We start from the raw sequence: 16,306 nt of genomic DNA, 5'->3' as shown, positions 1-16,306 counted from the left end.
TTCAAGGAAGGCAAAGTACTGAATCACTCTAACAGAAAATGTTATACTATTAACAAAATAATATAATCAGTGTGTCTCCTAGGAATAAATTTAAATAGTCTGGCAATGCCTAACAGATGGTAAACTCCAAATAAATGTTTCTTAAATTGTGTAAAAATCAGATGATACTTATTTGCTCCAAGGGATTAACCCTGCAACCCTGCACTCATCATCATCTACAAGACCTATAAGTGCTTACTTATTTTCAGCCACAGTACAGGCTTATCACTTACCTTCAATAAGATACAAATAGCACAAGCCATGCCTACAGCACCAGTTCCAACAATGGTGATCTTACTCTGGGAGACTTTATCTTCCTCAATTAGATTCTCAATAAGCTGCTCCTTGACAGTTGACATTTTGAGAACCTGATAGGGATAATGCAATTTCAGTGGAATCAAAGTCCCTGAATTAATCACTCTCATACCTACCGATGTACTAACACACTGAACATCTAAGGAACTACCTCTTGAGTTTGCAGAATTTTGGAGCCAGGAGTAGGGAGAAGCCAAAAAAAAAAATTCCTGGTCGAGGGGTGGAACACGAGCCAGTCTATCTATCCGTATTAGGGATTGGGGAACCAACAGGTTTTTAAAGGTTCTCCCTGCCCCCAGCCACCATTTTCGCTCCAGTCCCAGTCACTCACAAATGCTTAGCGTGGCGCAACAGTACAGACAGCCCGAATGCGCAACGCACGGCCGTTACGTTGCTTTTTAAAATTACACCAGGAAAAAAAGACTGCCAAGTCCGTTGAAGCGTGAAACCCAGCGACAGTTACTCCCTCAACCGTTACGCAAGCACGCTCCCACGCATGGCTCTCCTCCGTCAGCACGCAAGCTCCGCCCCCCGGCCAGCCCGGGCGCAGGCGCATTGGCTCAGGCTTGTCCTCTGGCCTGAGGGGGTTCCGTGGCCGTCTGTGGTTGTGTTCTCCTAATACCGGTAGGTGGAATTCTAGACGGTCTTGAAGAGTGTGCAAGAGAGGGATGTTGGCGTGTTGTTTCATTTCCTTCAGCCGGCCTAGGCTTCGGATTGATTTTAGGGCGAAGCTTTTTGGAGGCCAGACTACCACGTGGTGGGCAAGGGGCCAGGCTCAAAGCCGTCGTGGGAAAGAACTCTCCTGGGAGTGCCCCATAATCTCCAGCGGACCAGCTAAAACCAGCATCCTGAGGACAGTGCTTCCAAATCTGAATTGATAGTAGCTATTGGAGGTGAGATTGAAGATGGGCAGCTATCTTGGGACATATGTGGCAGAGCTCAAGGCCTGAACCGACCTAACTTACCTCTCTATAAGAGGGCATGCTGAAGGGACCTGGGCCCCGAGGACGAAAAGGAATTTAAGGAAAGAGCAGACTTGGGAATGATCAGCCTGAGTTTCAGAAACAAACTTTTCAATGCACTTACATGCCCTTGTCCGAGCATTTATTTGCAGGAATTTTAAAAATTATGGTTAAGTTCTATAACTTCAGGACTGAGTGGTGAAATAAAGTTTGAATTTCTCTTGAGAGAACAGAGGGTAGTAATGAGAAGGAAAGGGCATGTCTAGTCTTCTAAGGGTGATTTTAATTTATGCCAAGGATTTATTTGTAACCCACAGAAGTGGACACAACCTCCTCTGTCATCTTTTGTCATCACTTGCATTTGAATCCTTTTCCGAATCTAAAGGATAATCTATTTTCTGTATCAAAGCCAGTAGTTTGTTTTTAATGTGGGTTAGATCATGCAATGAGGCTGCTTAAAACCCTTCAATGGCTTTCCATTACACTTAACCAGTTTTTAGCACAACCTAAGAGACATTCAAGACTTGGCCACCTTCTGTCCCTCCAACTTCATCTCAAGACACTCACCACACTTCCCTCCAGCTTTTGGACAGCTTTTTCCTGTTCCATATATCTGGAAAGTTCTTCCCCAGCCCCTCTCAAAGTTGATTCCTCATTTTCAGTTTCGAACATAAATGGCACTTCCTCTAGCTTTCCTTGACTAATGTCTCAACTACCATCAGCTCCCTATATCTCTCCTGTTTCTCTTATGGTGCTTTTCACAACCTACTACCAGCCCCAAGCAAGGGGTTCACAGGAGTGGCAGTGACTATTGGTCCTGTACTACCACTTGCTTGTGTGCTTCCTTCCACAGCAGCTCCTGGCCCTTGTACCTCATTTACCACAGGGCTGTGAGCGAGACACAGCTGACCTGGATGACCTCCAGATTCAAGCTCTACACCTGCCTCAGGCCAAAAGAGGGGTGTCATTTTAGTAGTGACCAAACTCCTGCTCTAGGTGAAGAGGCTCTTCATTCATACCTGCCCAAGGCACATGTTCTGAACGTCCCCTTTGCTTCCTCCACTAACTGGCAACTTGTGTGAGATGAGTCTAAGTCCTGCTTAATCCACTTCCCAAGGTTATTAAGACTAAAATGAGATCATATAACAGTAAAAACAATCAGGGCTCCTAGCAGAGTTGGCCTACCCTTGCCTGGCGCAGGAAGGAGCAGGGTGAACATGGAACACATAATGTACCAGAAAGTAAGGAAGCTTTGTAAGATTAAATCTGAAAATTCATGAACGATTAGTTTAATAAATCTGTTAAGCATTTTTTGTCACGTTGATACTGGCTAATTTATTGTATGAAATAATATGAAGTAAGGGTAAACACTTTTTTTTTTTAAAGACTGAAGATGCATCAAAGTCTACAAAAGGCTATAGGAATAATTGCACATCTCTTTGGGGGTAATTAAAAAGTTCTTAGATAGTGGTAATAGCTGCACAACTATATGAATCCACAGAATTGTACACTTTAAAAGGGTGAATTTTGTGCTATGTAAATTATATCTTAAGGCTGTTATTTTTTTCAAAGCCTATAGGAAAGCAAATCCTATTATAACAGCTAATTGTCAAGCCTATGTAGGTTAGTCTTGTCCTTCTACATTTGAGACACATTAAAAAAAACAAAAACATAATTCTTTCCCTTATCTAGCTCTCAAGAAGGAAACTTTGGAAAAAATATCCTGGAGGAGTGATGACCATAAAGTTGTTCTAGTTAACCTCTATAAGTATGGTTTTTAGGCCTGGAGAAGGTCACAGTTATAGAAATATTTTGAGGGAAATCTAAAGAAGATTTTTGAGTAGACAACCACCAGAACTATTTGGTTTAAAATTGTTAAGTACCATTATGTTACTGCCTCCAGAGAGTAAAGGTTCCTAAAAATTTCTGTCCCCCTGTAGTGGCAAAGTACCACTGCTTATGTTCAGTTGGCAAATAATGTTTTTTACATTCATGTATAGAATGTTACCTGTGTGAACTGTAGGGTACAAGTTATGATTAGCACTATAATCAAGTTATCTCATAATACTTTGGGCCTTAGTATATTAAAACAATTGATTACAATGGAAATGGTAACAAAACAGCTAGTCAATCTAGTCACACCCTTATTAATTCTTATTAAAGCCTGGTCATTAGAAACAGTACCCCTTAAAAAATCATCATAGTGTTGCCCAAGAATAACCTAATGGCTCCCATTAATTAACAAATAACAGCTTTATCACTTTGTATCTTAATAAATTAGCAGAGTAGTCACTGTTCAAGGTTTATTTATTGTTTTAGTTGGTATAACATAGTTGGCTGCATTATTTATGTTGATTTTTCCTTTTTACATTACATGGCAATGTATACTATTCTGATACATATAGTACATAAGATTCTTTAGAACAAGACATAACAATGTCTTGTTATGCACAAGACATGCAATACTGGATTTATAATCAATCCCAGAATGTGATTAATTGGAGAAAAAAAAGTTGGACTAGGCATCTTGGCTAAAGGAACCAGAAGTTATATAACAGAGTTAAATACACATCTGGTTTGAAGGGCAACTGCAGCATCTGCAACATTGTCAGTGGTACCTCTTGAGGAAGTAGAACTATTTTACACGAACCAATTTAGGACCACACAAGATAAGTGCCATGCAGCATCAGGATACAGCTGCAGGGTTTTATGAACCATTCCTATTGCTAATGTTAGGAAATTGATGTTTTTCCTAGGTTGTCTTAACATTACTGCTTTAGTCACAGATCAGATATAAAGGACAATATGCACAACCTCCAACTAAAATCGTTTTGTAGCCTAGACAGTGAAGTGGTATGATATTAGACTTTAAAACTGCAGCTCTTTCTGGATCCCCCAAAGTGTATCTGCACTCTTCTTCAAACAGGCCTGTTCCTCAGGAGTCAGAGTCACTTTCACAACATCTGAGATTCCATTCTGTCCCAAGATGCAAGGAACACTAAGGAAGACATCCTCTTTTATTCCATAGAAACCCTGAGGACGAAATGAAAAGTATTTTACGTTTTTTCTATGCATTCTGGGATCTCCCAAGAACTTCATTCTTTACAATTATGAAGCTTACTTAATACAACTTATTAAGTAGAAATTCCTTTCCAGATTTTCAGTTAGGATATAATGAACAGTGTAAAAGAAAGTCATTAACATAGCAGCAAGATTTCCATTCTAAAAGAAAATCTAAATTATTGCCATTATCCATCGTACTTTGCAATTTTTTTTTGGCTGCCCCGCAAGACTCGTGGGATGTTAGTTCCCCGACCAGGGATCAAACCTGGGCCCTCAGCAGTGAGAGCACGGAGTCCCAACCATTGGACTGCCAGGGAATTCCCCGTTTTTATTGTATAACACTTTGGTAACTCTAACTTGAGTGTGATTTCTGTTTTTCCCAAAGGAAAAAATTTGTTTTATAGTCTTCCACCCATCTCAACAAAATTGAGTAGTTTTTCAGTCAACAAGTTATCAAGTACCTATGTGCTGAACACAGTGTTGGTGGACATTAATCCTAAAGCTCAACCATGTCTTTTCAGAAAAGAAAGTTGCAGGTGCATTAATTTATTTCACTTAAATCAATGATTGAAGACTTAACATTAATCTAATTGCTTTCTCAGAAGTTTTTTTTTCTTTTAAAGAACAGGAAATAATGGCATTCAAGTAAAACCTATTACTACATAGACCTACCTTAATCATGGTGGAAATCGGATGCACCCGCCTAAGGTTCTTCATTATACTTTCTGCCAGATCTGCCACAGATAGTCCAATGGCCCAGGATGTGTAGCCTTTCAGTTTGATCACCTCATAAGCACTGTAGGGTAGGGAAGTGTAGGGAAGGACAGGGAAGGGTAGGGAAAAGTAGGGTGGGAGGAACAAAGAAAAACAAAGCTTTCACTGAACATATGCTTTAAAATAAATCATTTTTATAGTAAATAATACTATATACATAATATAGTAAAGTTGCATTATATACCTAAGTATAACCTTTGTACATGTATGCCAGGATATTATGTATGGGTATGTTCACAACAGTATTGCTGGTAATAGCAAAAACCTGGCAACATGCCCAATGCTCTCCAAAAGGAGAATGGATAAACTGTGGTATACTCACATAATGGAATATCACATAGCTGTGAAAACAAATAACTACAGCCACATGCAACAAAATGGATGATTCTTATAAATGCAATGCTGTATTTAAAAATGCAAATCCAAGAAGATTACATATAGCATGCTTGACTTGGGATTATCTCAAGAGTGTGTATGTTGAGGGGAGGAGTACACAGGGATCAGTGGGAGGAGCACAGAATTCACTCATTTCCAAGCACCAGCAGACTACTAACTCCAACTCAACAAACGCTACAGTTAGTTGACAGCGACTGTCAAGGCTTCTTGGGTTGGATGATGGGTTAACAGGTTTTAACTAAACAAATACAAATAAGAGGGCCTTGCCTACACCCATCATGATTCATTCTCCAATTCCATAAACTTGAGATCCACACATGGCTACCTAATTTAAAGTAGATAATGCCACTAAGTTGAAAGTTTCCCTATTTGAACAATTTCTAAGTTAATAATTATTTTCATTTTTTTGTACCATTATGAATATATACCTTGCTTAAAATTTTATAATCATCTGAATAAATAAGAAGCTAGCTGTGTTTCTATTCAGAGACTATTATAAGTTTTTTAAAATGAATGAATGAATGAATGAATTTATTGCTGTGTTGGGTCTTCGTTGCTGCGCACGGGCTTTCTCTTGTTGAGGCGAGTGGGGGCTACTCTTCATTGCAGTGCTCGGGCTTCTCATTGCAGTGGCTTCTCTTGTTGCAGAGCACGGGCTCTAGGCCCACGGGCTTCAGTAGTTGTGGCATGCAGGCTCAGTAGTTGTGGCTCACGGGCTCTAGAGCGCAGGCTCAGTAGTTGTGGTGCACAGGCTTAGGTGCTCTGCGGAATGTGGGATCTTCCCGGACCAGGGCTCAAACCCTGTGTCCCCTGCGTTGGCAGGCGGATTCTTAACCACTGTACCACCAGGGAAGTCCCTATATAAGGTTTTAAAATTCTTATTCCTAACTAAATGAATCATATGCTTTTGAAGTAAAGACTGAATCTCAAATAGGGTAGACTTTAACTTGATTTATCTTAGTTTACATTACAAATACAGAAAGATTTATCATACTATAAATGAGTAACCAAATGCAAATGCTATTAGACTTATAATCTTTTTTTTTTTTTTTTGGGGGGGCCATGCCATACGTCTTGCAGGATCTTAGTTCCCCGACCAGGGATTGAACCCACGTCTGCAGCAGTGAAAGTGCAGAGTCCTAACCACTGGACCTCCAGGGAATTCCCCAAACTTTTAATCTTTTAAATAAAAATAATAAGTTTCAACCTTCTGTGTTACAAATTATGAGATCTATTACCTGTCAACCACCTGTTTGTGAACTGCTTTCCACTGTTCCTTATCTGCATCAGTGCCTAATTCGGGGTGCAGATTCTTCAGGGAGACACCAGCAACATTCACTCCACTCCATACAGGCACTAAAAGAAATAGTACCGAATTTATTTATTCCCATGCACCAGCCAGCAGACTAGTAATTCTGACCCATTCTTCTAAAATTGTGTTTTCTTATCTAAGGAGGATTATCTCCTTTTGGTAGGTGGTCAAGACTACCAATACTCTTTTAGATTTTCATTGATTAGATTATGTAAAGCTAAGAATTTTCACTATATTCTAATCTGTTTTCCTAACTTATTTAGATATTATGAGATCATAAGAGGAATTTTCTTGGCATAAGGAACTGAGAACTCTGCACAAATTATAACATCTCTCAACTGTGATAATAATAGATTTCTTTCTCATACACTCCACTTGGATTGGCTTACCTTTTCAGGGACAAGCAGTTTGAGTCCAAACAGCTGTGATATTAAGTGAAGTATCCTAAGCACCATCATCTTATTTAATATGTCCATTATAATAAATAAATTTCATTCCCCATCCCTTATACCAAAAAATGTCATACAAAATGGCTAAAATCTTAGCAATTCTTAGCATATAATTATACCAAAAGATAAGATTTCTGGAAACCATCTACCCTAATGAATGGATATCTGATTTAGGCTCTGATTTAGTAACGATACTCCTGTCGATTTTTTTACACAATTTCTTGAAAACAATAAGAGAAAATAAGTTATGCTTACCACTAGAGTCTCCATGCTCCCCAAGGATCCATCCATGACAGCTTAATGGGTGAACTCCCAGCCTTTCCCCCATGAGGTAACGGAACCGGGCTGAATCCAAATTGCAACCGCTTCCAATAACACGGTTTTTGGGAAAGCCGCTTATCTTCCAAGCCACATACGTCAAGATATCCACTGTGAAGAAAATATTTAGGCACAGATACTACGTGAATCATTAGATGAGGACAGACTACTCAGGATACATGGCTCTGTATAGATCTTGATATTGATCATGACCAATCAATACTTTTGTTAATATTTTTAAGCCTCTATACTGTGTATAATATAGCAAATACATTAAGTATTCAAGAAGTGTAGCTTAATGAAAATAAGTTGTGCATCAATAACACATTATTGGGACTTCGCAGGGGACACGGGTTCAAGCCCTGGTCCCGGAAGATCCCACATGCCGCGGAACAACGAAGCCCGTGTGCCACAACTACTGAGCCGGCGCTCTAGAGCCCACGAGCCACAACTACTGAGCCTGCAAGCCACAACTACTGAAGCCCATGCACCTAGAGCCTGTGCTCCGCAACAAGAGAAGCCACCTCAATGAGAAGCCTGTGCACCGCAATGAAGAGTAGCCCCCGCTCGCCTCAACTAGACAAAGCCCGTGCACAGCAACGAAGACCCAACGCAGCCAAAAATAAATTAATTTTAAAAAATAAATAACACATTATTCATAAACGTATCCCTTTTCCAAGATCTTCTTAGGCAAGTAACAAATTTTAAAATGCAGACTACATTAAAGGCATTGTACCCCTTTTAATGTTTTAAACTTAACTATTTTACAAAAACACAAACTCTCTGAGAAAAATGAAAAATATGAGAAATATATATACAGATTATGATATATATTGATACTATCAGTTTTACTCTAGCTCATCTACTTTTATGCCATTAAAGTCTCACCTGGATTGGAAACAACAAGCAACTTGCAGTTTGGGCTGTATTTTACAATATTAGGAATGATGCATTTAAAGATGTTCACATTACGCTGGACCAAATTAAGACGGCTTTCTCCCTCTTGCTGACGTGCTCCAGCTGTGATAATAACCAGCCTGGAGTTTGCTGTCACATTATAGTCTAGAAAAAAGAGAAACAATAACCAGATTAAGGCCTTTAAGAAAACTCCAGCAAAAGTTTGTTCCATTAACTTTTTTAATGGACAGTTTTATCAGTGCTTTGCATATGTGGCATATAAATGCCCAGACTCCTCCTTTACTTTTTGGAGTCTTATCACTGTGGCCACTTACATGGAGGAAGAGTACATCAACACCTTCCTTGTATTCTGGTTTTAGTTATGTGGTTGGCTTTATATAGGTATGATTGGGGGGAGCTGAAAGAAATAAAATTTATTTCATACTCATATCAAATGAGACACATCCCCCAATTTTTTGCCACCTGAGGTCAATGCCCACACTCTTCCACACTCCTATTTCTACTTAACTACTTAATTGTGGTCATACCAGCTCAGGGATAGGCTCTTTTTTTTTTTTTTTTTTTTTTAAGCAGGAGCAAGTGTACACTTATCAAGCATGTCTTGCTTCTAGATACCCTATGACACAGTGTGGTTAACCCTGGGTTGAAGATAATGAAGGGAGTCACCTATCAGATAAATGGTCAATGATTTTCAAGTGTCAAAACAGACTCTATTTGGGCCTATGTCTGTTTCCTGGCTGGTAATTGTAAAGTGTGATAGGGTTAAGCCAAGAATATCTGCTGAACAGACTCATTTACCCTAGTCTCAACCTTGTGTTAGTGTATGAAAGGAAGCGGTGGAAGTAAGTATATTTAAATATTTGAAGCAATGTGGTAAAATATGGACCTACGAAGCTTTGCTAATTACATTCTAATTCAGATGCTTTCCACATCATGGACGAATTGGATTTCCATTTAAAACCATTTGCTGGAAATTCAAACATTGATATCCATAGGTACCAATACAAAATTGTTCAAAGGCTCTCTTATCCTGTATAAAAAAGAAATCTCTGAAGAGCTAGGATTTTCAAGCCTGATAAAGAATTAAGTCTAGCATAGAGTGTAATACAAACATGTTGAAATCAACCTTTGCTAGAGACGATTTTTGGTGTTTTAAGAAAAAGGCTGCCATGTTGGAGATCCATCATCTCTCCCTTCAGTTTGTCTTCTATGACATCAACAAGAGCAATTTCATCTGCCAAGTCCTAAAAGACAAAAAATTTTCAGTTCAATGGAAAATTGCTATTTCCAAACTTTTAGAAGGGCATGCAAAATTTCTATATTTCTGGAATAGGAGAGTTCAGCTACTTTATTAACTATTTTCAGGACATACCTCAAAGTAGAGGCAGGCCTCCATTTAAGAGCTGACTCCCAGATGACCTATACATAGGAAAAAGCACTGACCCTCTCTCCAACCCTCTCTCCTCATTGGAGCAACCTCTGCAGGAGGTCCACCACTACTGTACAGAAGCAGAACATTGGATTGGCAGTGACTAACAACCAATTATATAAAACTGCTCTATTTAGTCTCTCAAATTCAGTTTTACACATTGACTTTAAGTTGTTAGCCATTAAATAGATGATATTGATTAGTATTAAGACTTTAAAAAGTGATATTCTGGATCATTCCCTGGTTACATGTTTTCCATATATTAACCAACACTAACAGTTTTATTACATAGACATTTTGTGCATTACAAAATGGTGAAAAATATCCTTTCAGATGAACCTATAAAAGTTCACAGGTGCATCTCAGACAAGGAGCACCAGCAACAGCTTTAATACAAATGGAATGAGGACTATTATAACCAAAGAGGTATACTAGCTGAGCTGCAGATCTACCCCTAATCATCTGCAGTATAATGAGTGGTCTGGCAGTTACTCTTAGCCACACCTGAGTTAGGGGGCATCACAGGTGTTTCATAGGCTTGGGAAAAATAAATGACACCAATTTCTGAACCAATGGGGAAAGAATAAGAGTTGGTATACTATGTGGTCTAAGAACATATAGAGCAACCTGTGTAGTTACAAGACCTTTGCATAGCTCATTTCTGCCTTCAGTCCCTTCTCATTTCAATCCTTTTCTGTTCAGAATCCAGAATTCATCATTTCACTCTCTTATCAGGAACTCCAAATCCGAACTTAAAATATTTTAATATGTAAGCTGCCTCAATTTCTTTTTCATATAAACCAGGTTTGAGTGCTGTAAAAAGTACTTTTTTTCCATATTTTTAAAATGAATTAATTTATGTATTTTTGGCTGTGTTGGGTTTTCGTTGCTGCGTGCGCACTTCCTTTAGTTGCGGCGAAGGGGGGCTACTCTTCATTGTGGTGTGTGTGTTTCTCACTGCGGTGGCTTCCCTTGTTGTGGAGCACGGGCTCTAGAGAGCAGGCTCAACAGTTGTGGCGCACGGGCTTAGTTGCTCCGCGGCATGTGGGATCTTCCCAGACCAGGGCTCAAACCCGTGTCCCCTGCATTGGCAGGCGGATTCTGAACCACTGTGCCACCAGGGAAGTCCCCAAAAGTACTTTTTATTTATTCACAAGTTCTCTTTTTCTAATTAAATTTTAGCTCCATAATTGGTACCAAAACTGCTATCTAAGGAGGGGGGCAGAGGGGATTAACGTGGGTGGAAGACTTCCCACATTCAGTTTAATTTTTACCACGTATATATATATCAATTTCAATTCCAAAATTACTTTTAAATAATTTTAGCTTGTTTAAAGGCATGGACTCTACTTTTTCATTTGTAGGCAACTAACGCAGGTTAATAAAGTACAGTGAATTTAAGAAACTGGGTCTCCAGCCTAAAAACCTTTAATTTTTGTAGTTTAGATACTCTTTTGGTATAGCATCATGTTTTACAAGTTTGTTTCACATAAAGTTCTTTGAATGAGTGCATGAACCTAAATATCTGTATATACAATGTGATAATGCAATTCTTGGAGAGCGAGTGGAGGATGGATCGAGTCAAGGTTATCCTTAGCTTCCAGAGTGATAGGCTCTCACTTACCTTCATTAAGACACTGATGGCACAGGCCATGCCAACAGCACCAACACCAACCACTGTAATCTTATTCTGGGGGGCATGTTCTTCCTTAAGAAGATTCTGAATCAGCTGATCCTTGAGAGTTGCCATATTGGACTTAAAACCGAAAGGAATCTATTAGGGGAAAAACACGCAGTCACTGCATCCTCTTTAACTCTTATTAACCAAAAGGTGTTCTGAAAAAGCTTCTTTTGCTTTCTTTTGGGGTAGCTGCCACTAAAAAATCACAAGAGATGACTAAAAAGGGAGAGGGAAAAAAACTAAAAGACAGACAAAGCAGAATTGAAAGGCCTAATGCCAGGATCTGGTCTGACTAGGATCTTGGTGTAAACGTCCTCACCTTGGCGTGGAAAAATAATATTGACGTTTGGGTGTAAGTATAGCCTCCTGAGGGCTCACTCATCTTGACTTGTTAACTCCAAATGGAGCTGGCCTTTCCTCAAACAAGATCACTGTGAGCCGCCCGCCCAACTCTACTCCCGTCACCAGGACTCCTGCCAAGCCCCTCCAGGACCACAGGTACGTGAGTAAACGGCCTTTGACGGCCTCACCGCGTTGCCCAGCGCCAGGGTGAGCTCTGCTCATGCGCAATCCCTCGTTTTCTTCTCCCTCATCCCAACCCCCGCCCCCGAAGAAGCGGCGGAGCCCGCGGATTTTACGCCCCGCCCAGACCCGGAAGATTAGCAGCTGCCCCTCCCCCACCCACCTACCCATTCAGTATCCCTGCGCGCAAGCGCATTTCAGAGTGCTAGTGGCCGCCGGCTACCGAGAGGTGGGCCCTAGACCAGACAGCACGGCGGATGCTTGCGAGGCCCCGCCCGTGAGCGGACGTGACCAGAAACTATCCTGCTCTCTGGGTCAGAGTGAGCTCAGTATCAGACTTTAGAGTAAACTAGCGCTCCTAAGAACACACGAACAACGTGAAGCCCGGCTGGCAGCCTCCCCGACCTGGCGCGCTGCCAGAGCCAGATTTTAAATCGTGATATTAGGAACCCGGGACTGTTAACCAACCCACAGGGAGGCACCTCGTGTGGCTTCTGCCGTGATCCTCGTTGCAAAGGCGTGAGGCCCGGTATGAGGAAATTCTGTTACTACAGGAAGTGCAGCAATAGCTGCAGAGGCCTGAAGCCTGGAGCCCTAAAGTTAATAGATACTTGGTGGAACCCTCGATTTCCAGAGCCGGGGACGGGGGCTTCGACTCTTTTAATCCAAACCTGCACTGCATTCACTGGAGAGATTGTCGTAGATTGCATCCCGAAAGCACCACGTCTAATCTTGACACTGCCCCAAAGGGCAAAAATATCCGAGAGGAATTCCAGGCAGGCAGCCCAGAGTCACCAAGCTGGAAACGAGTCTCTCCTTACAAATCACTGCTATTTCTAGACAGCCTTGTAAGGTTTCTAGCAGCCTGACAGGGGGAAGGGAGTTCTTTCAGCGGACATCTGGTTTCACCAAAACCTAAGCTCTGGACTGCAGCGCTCCCTTCAATGTGGGGATACGGGTGCGCGTGAAGCCCTGAAGAAAGAGGGTCTACGCCCCAACTCTGCCACCCACTCACTGTGACCTTAGAGATGCCCCAACCAGTCTTAGGTCCCCCCATTTGTCAAAAGGAGGGGAAGGTACCGGATGATCCTCCTCTCATTACATTGTCTGAGAGGCGGGAGAGCTGGTACCCTTTCGGCTTCATATTTGCATGCACCATGTCTAGCATAGCGCCCTATACATCGTTAGCTGCTTAACACATGCAACTTGCACAAAGAGCACCCTTTTAATCTGCAGGCAGCGGCTGCCCCCAAGGAGCCCACCTCTCGAGAGTCCGAGGGTTAAAATGCAACCCGAGCGGCACCCAGCGCCTTTCCGGGTTCCAGGAAGCCGCCCCAGACTGCTGAGGCTTTTTCGGTTGCATGGGCTCCCGGAACCCGACTTCGAGTTCTGTGCAGTTTGCTCGTTTCGAGCCCGGAGGTATGCCCTCACCCCCACCCTTCAGACCTGTAGTCTCCTGGTCCTTCCTGCATCCACCCAGGCCTTCGACCCCAGGTTAGGTGCGGCCACCTCCTTGGTTCCCCAGCCCGGCCAAAGGCCACTGTGCCCACTTAGAGCCAAAGCAGGGTGCGGCCGGGCCCACAGCCCACTTGTGGCATGAGCCACCGCCCAGGTCTCAGGACTTTGCCTCTGGGAAGCAGCGCCCACCCCTCACGTGAGCAGGCAGCGCGGGGCCAGCTTAGCCCCAAGCAGTCGCTCTCCCCCTCGGGCGCAGTGCGCGCCGGGCCCGACCGTACCGGGAGTGCACGTCGGGCGGGCGGGCGTCGGCGGCAAGCGGCGCTGGACCCGGAATTGGCGGCAGCTGCTCGGGTACTCCGACTGGGGAGCGGGAGGGGCCTTAAATAGAACCGCGAGGCTGACGTCAGGGGGGAGTCGGGCGGACGTGCGGGAACCCACGTGTGGGTTGGGCTGGAGGCGGGCTCCGGGCGGGGCGGTAGAGAAGCCCCGGCGGCGCGCGCAGCCTGAGGACCCGCAGGCTGACTGACCCACGTGCGCCGAGACATCTAAAGGGCTGTCCAGAGCCACGCTACCTCTGTACAAAAGTCCTGGCCAGAGTCATCAGCCGCGGTCAAGCCGACCTTCAATTTCCTCTTCCATAAAATGTGAAAGTTACTCTCAAGGAAGGCTCGATCTGAATTTTTGCCGCTGTTGCTCAGTGCCCAGAACAGCTTCTACCACGTCATAGACACTCGACAAATATTTGTTGAAAGAAAGAAAATGCCTAGCACACCGTCAGTCTGCTTACCTAAGTCGAGCGATTTCCAAAACTTGACCCTGCTTGTCCCCCTACTGCTAAAGCTTCCAATTCCCACAATTCAAAAGTAAAGCCTCAGCCTCTCTGGTCGGCACTCTCTACTGCCCCACCGGCCCAGCACCTTGTGTCCCAGCCACGCCCAAGAACAGTCTGGGTTTTTTTTGTTTTTTGTTTTCAGCATATCACGTTAATTTTACCTCCAGGCCTTTGCTCACGCTGGTTCCCGGGCGGCCTTCCTCCTCCACCTCTTCCAGCTGTACCCATCTTCTGCTACTCCCCCTACTCCCCCCACACATACACTTACAGAGTCGGTATCTCCCTCCTCTCTGCTTCCACCACACAAGTCTATACATCCTTCAAACCTGTTGCCTTCGAGGTGTGTGGGGCTCTACTCTCCCACCTGCGGGTGAGTCTCTTAAGGGCATGGGTGAGTCTATTTCCTCCCTGCACCTGGGGCACCAATTTAGCCGCCAGCTCTGAGAAAGATCCCTAATCATGGCTTCCTTGGTTTTGAAGGGAAAACTCTAACCTCATCTTCAGAAAAACAGGGCATCTCTCTAGCACATCCTAACCGTTTTCCCGTCCCTCCAGGAGGCCCGGAGGAGCCCAGGAGGCCAGGAGGTTTGGGGAGGACCTAGGCTGTCTCCCCAAACACACAGCTGGAGGGGCTGAGGGCCAGCCACAGGTTCTCCAGGGTTCCTCGGGGCAGGGAGGACTGCAACAGTGTCTGTGGTTCCTCAGTCTTTGCAACAATGTCCTCATTCAGTCAGGGCTGGGCCCCTGGCTTCCTATCAATGCAACCGCAGCTGTCCGGAGGAGGAAGGCAGAGCATGGAGAGCAGACGTTAGGCTGGAGAGACAGGTAGGAACCTTCACCAGGAGGGCTCTGGGACGACCTCTGAAGATAATCTAGGCAGAAAGTTTGCTGTCCCCTAAATTAAGGCACCTAACAACAGCTCACTCCAAGCACAGCTTCCCTCTTTTCATGTAGAACAGGAGCTTCTATTTAACTCTACAAATATGAATCAAACAAGTACCATTTACTCAGCACCTCTTGTGTGTCAGGCAGCAAGCTAGGCAATCCCCATACTCATCTTCATTTTAATTCTTTGGAGCAGGCGTAATTATCCCCATTTTTCAGATAAGAAAACTGAAGCTCAAAGAGATTACTGACTTTGCCAAGGTCCTACAGCTAATAATTGATTTCAGCTGGTACTTTAACCCAGGCTGATGACTCCAAAGCCTGTGATTTTTCTTCTGTATAGGATGTTGTCCCTCCCCCACCCCTTACCCCCCAATTCCACAAAGGTCAAGAAATTATATAGGGGGCCCAAGCCAGTCCCAGGCTCAGTTTTCAGTGAGAGGCAGTGGGTGGCAGTGGGTGTCTCTGCCTGTCTGCTCGAGCTGAGACATGGGTCTCCGCATCCTCAGGCTGGGACTTACACCATTGGCACTCTTGCTTCTCAGGCCTTTGGCTCGGGCTGGAATATATACCACCTGCTTTCCTGGGTCTCCAGCTTGCAGACAGCAGATCGTGGGACTTCTCAGCCTCCATAATCGCATGAGCCAATTCTTTCTAACAAGTCTCATTTTATATATATTTTTCCTTTCTCTGGAGAACCCTGAGTAATACAGTATCCTGACTAATGCAGTGCAAACAGAAGAATTTCTGTATAAAAGTCAAAGCCGAGGGTGGGGCAGGAAACTGTTTCAGAAGGCAGAACAGACTTCTCACCCTGACCAAGTGGTTTTTTGGTTTTTTTGAGGGGGTGGCCTCTTTAAAAGGGAAAATCTCACAGGGAGGTGGTTTGACCAGGGGACAGGCTGGCCTCAGAGAATGGGTGCTACTCAACATCCAACATAAGATTTTCCTAA

The 16,306-nt window shown here is 43.4% G+C and overlaps 2 protein-coding genes across 2 annotated transcripts in view; both read right to left on the bottom strand.

Annotated features, from left to right (window-relative positions):
• Nucleotides 1-708, bottom strand: part of LOC133099446 (L-lactate dehydrogenase C chain) — a 46,923-nt gene extending 46,215 nt beyond the window's left edge. Inside the window, exons 1-2 of the mRNA XM_061203117.1 lie at nt 686-708; nt 273-407 (exon numbers count right to left, since the gene is read on the bottom strand). Of these exons, the coding sequence (XP_061059100.1) occupies nt 273-398 (126 nt within the window). The 5' untranslated portion in view covers nt 399-407; nt 686-708. The remainder of the gene's footprint in view (nt 1-272; nt 408-685) is intronic.
• Nucleotides 709-3,605: 2,897 nt separating this feature from the next.
• LDHA (lactate dehydrogenase A) lies at nt 3,606-14,018 on the bottom strand. The gene is made up of 8 exons (XM_061201521.1): nt 13,915-14,018; nt 11,600-11,749; nt 9,673-9,790; nt 8,517-8,690; nt 7,566-7,739; nt 6,788-6,905; nt 5,052-5,175; nt 3,606-4,349 (listed from the first exon to the last, which is right to left on the bottom strand). The coding sequence occupies exons 2-8, from the start codon at nt 11,723-11,725 to the stop codon at nt 4,185-4,187; spliced, it is 999 nt and encodes a 332-aa protein (XP_061057504.1). The 5' UTR covers nt 11,726-11,749; nt 13,915-14,018; the 3' UTR covers nt 3,606-4,184.
• Between the last annotated feature and the right edge of the window lie 2,288 nt (nt 14,019-16,306).

This window comes from Eubalaena glacialis, chromosome 10 (genome assembly GCF_028564815.1).
Source record: "Eubalaena glacialis isolate mEubGla1 chromosome 10, mEubGla1.1.hap2.+ XY, whole genome shotgun sequence".
NCBI classification, from domain to species: Eukaryota; Metazoa; Chordata; class Mammalia; order Artiodactyla; family Balaenidae; genus Eubalaena; species Eubalaena glacialis.
Note: the sequence above shows the minus strand (reverse complement) of the source record. Positions and strands in the feature narration are given on the sequence as shown.

What these genes read in the sequence shown, in the direction of transcription:
- LDHA (XM_061201521.1), bottom strand. Translation starts at nt 11,725, where the DNA reads ATGGCAACTCTCAAGGATCAGCTGATTCAGAATCTTCTTAAGGAAGAA. An exon ending in CACAAACAGGTGGTTGACAG is followed by an intron (nt 5,176 to 6,787) that starts GTAATAGATCTC and finishes CCTACCCTACAG; the next exon opens with TGCTTATGAGGTGATCAAAC. An exon ending in CGATTTCCACCATGATTAAG is followed by an intron (nt 4,350 to 5,051) that starts GTAGGTCTATGT and finishes TTTCGTCCTCAG; the next exon opens with GGTTTCTATGGAATAAAAGA.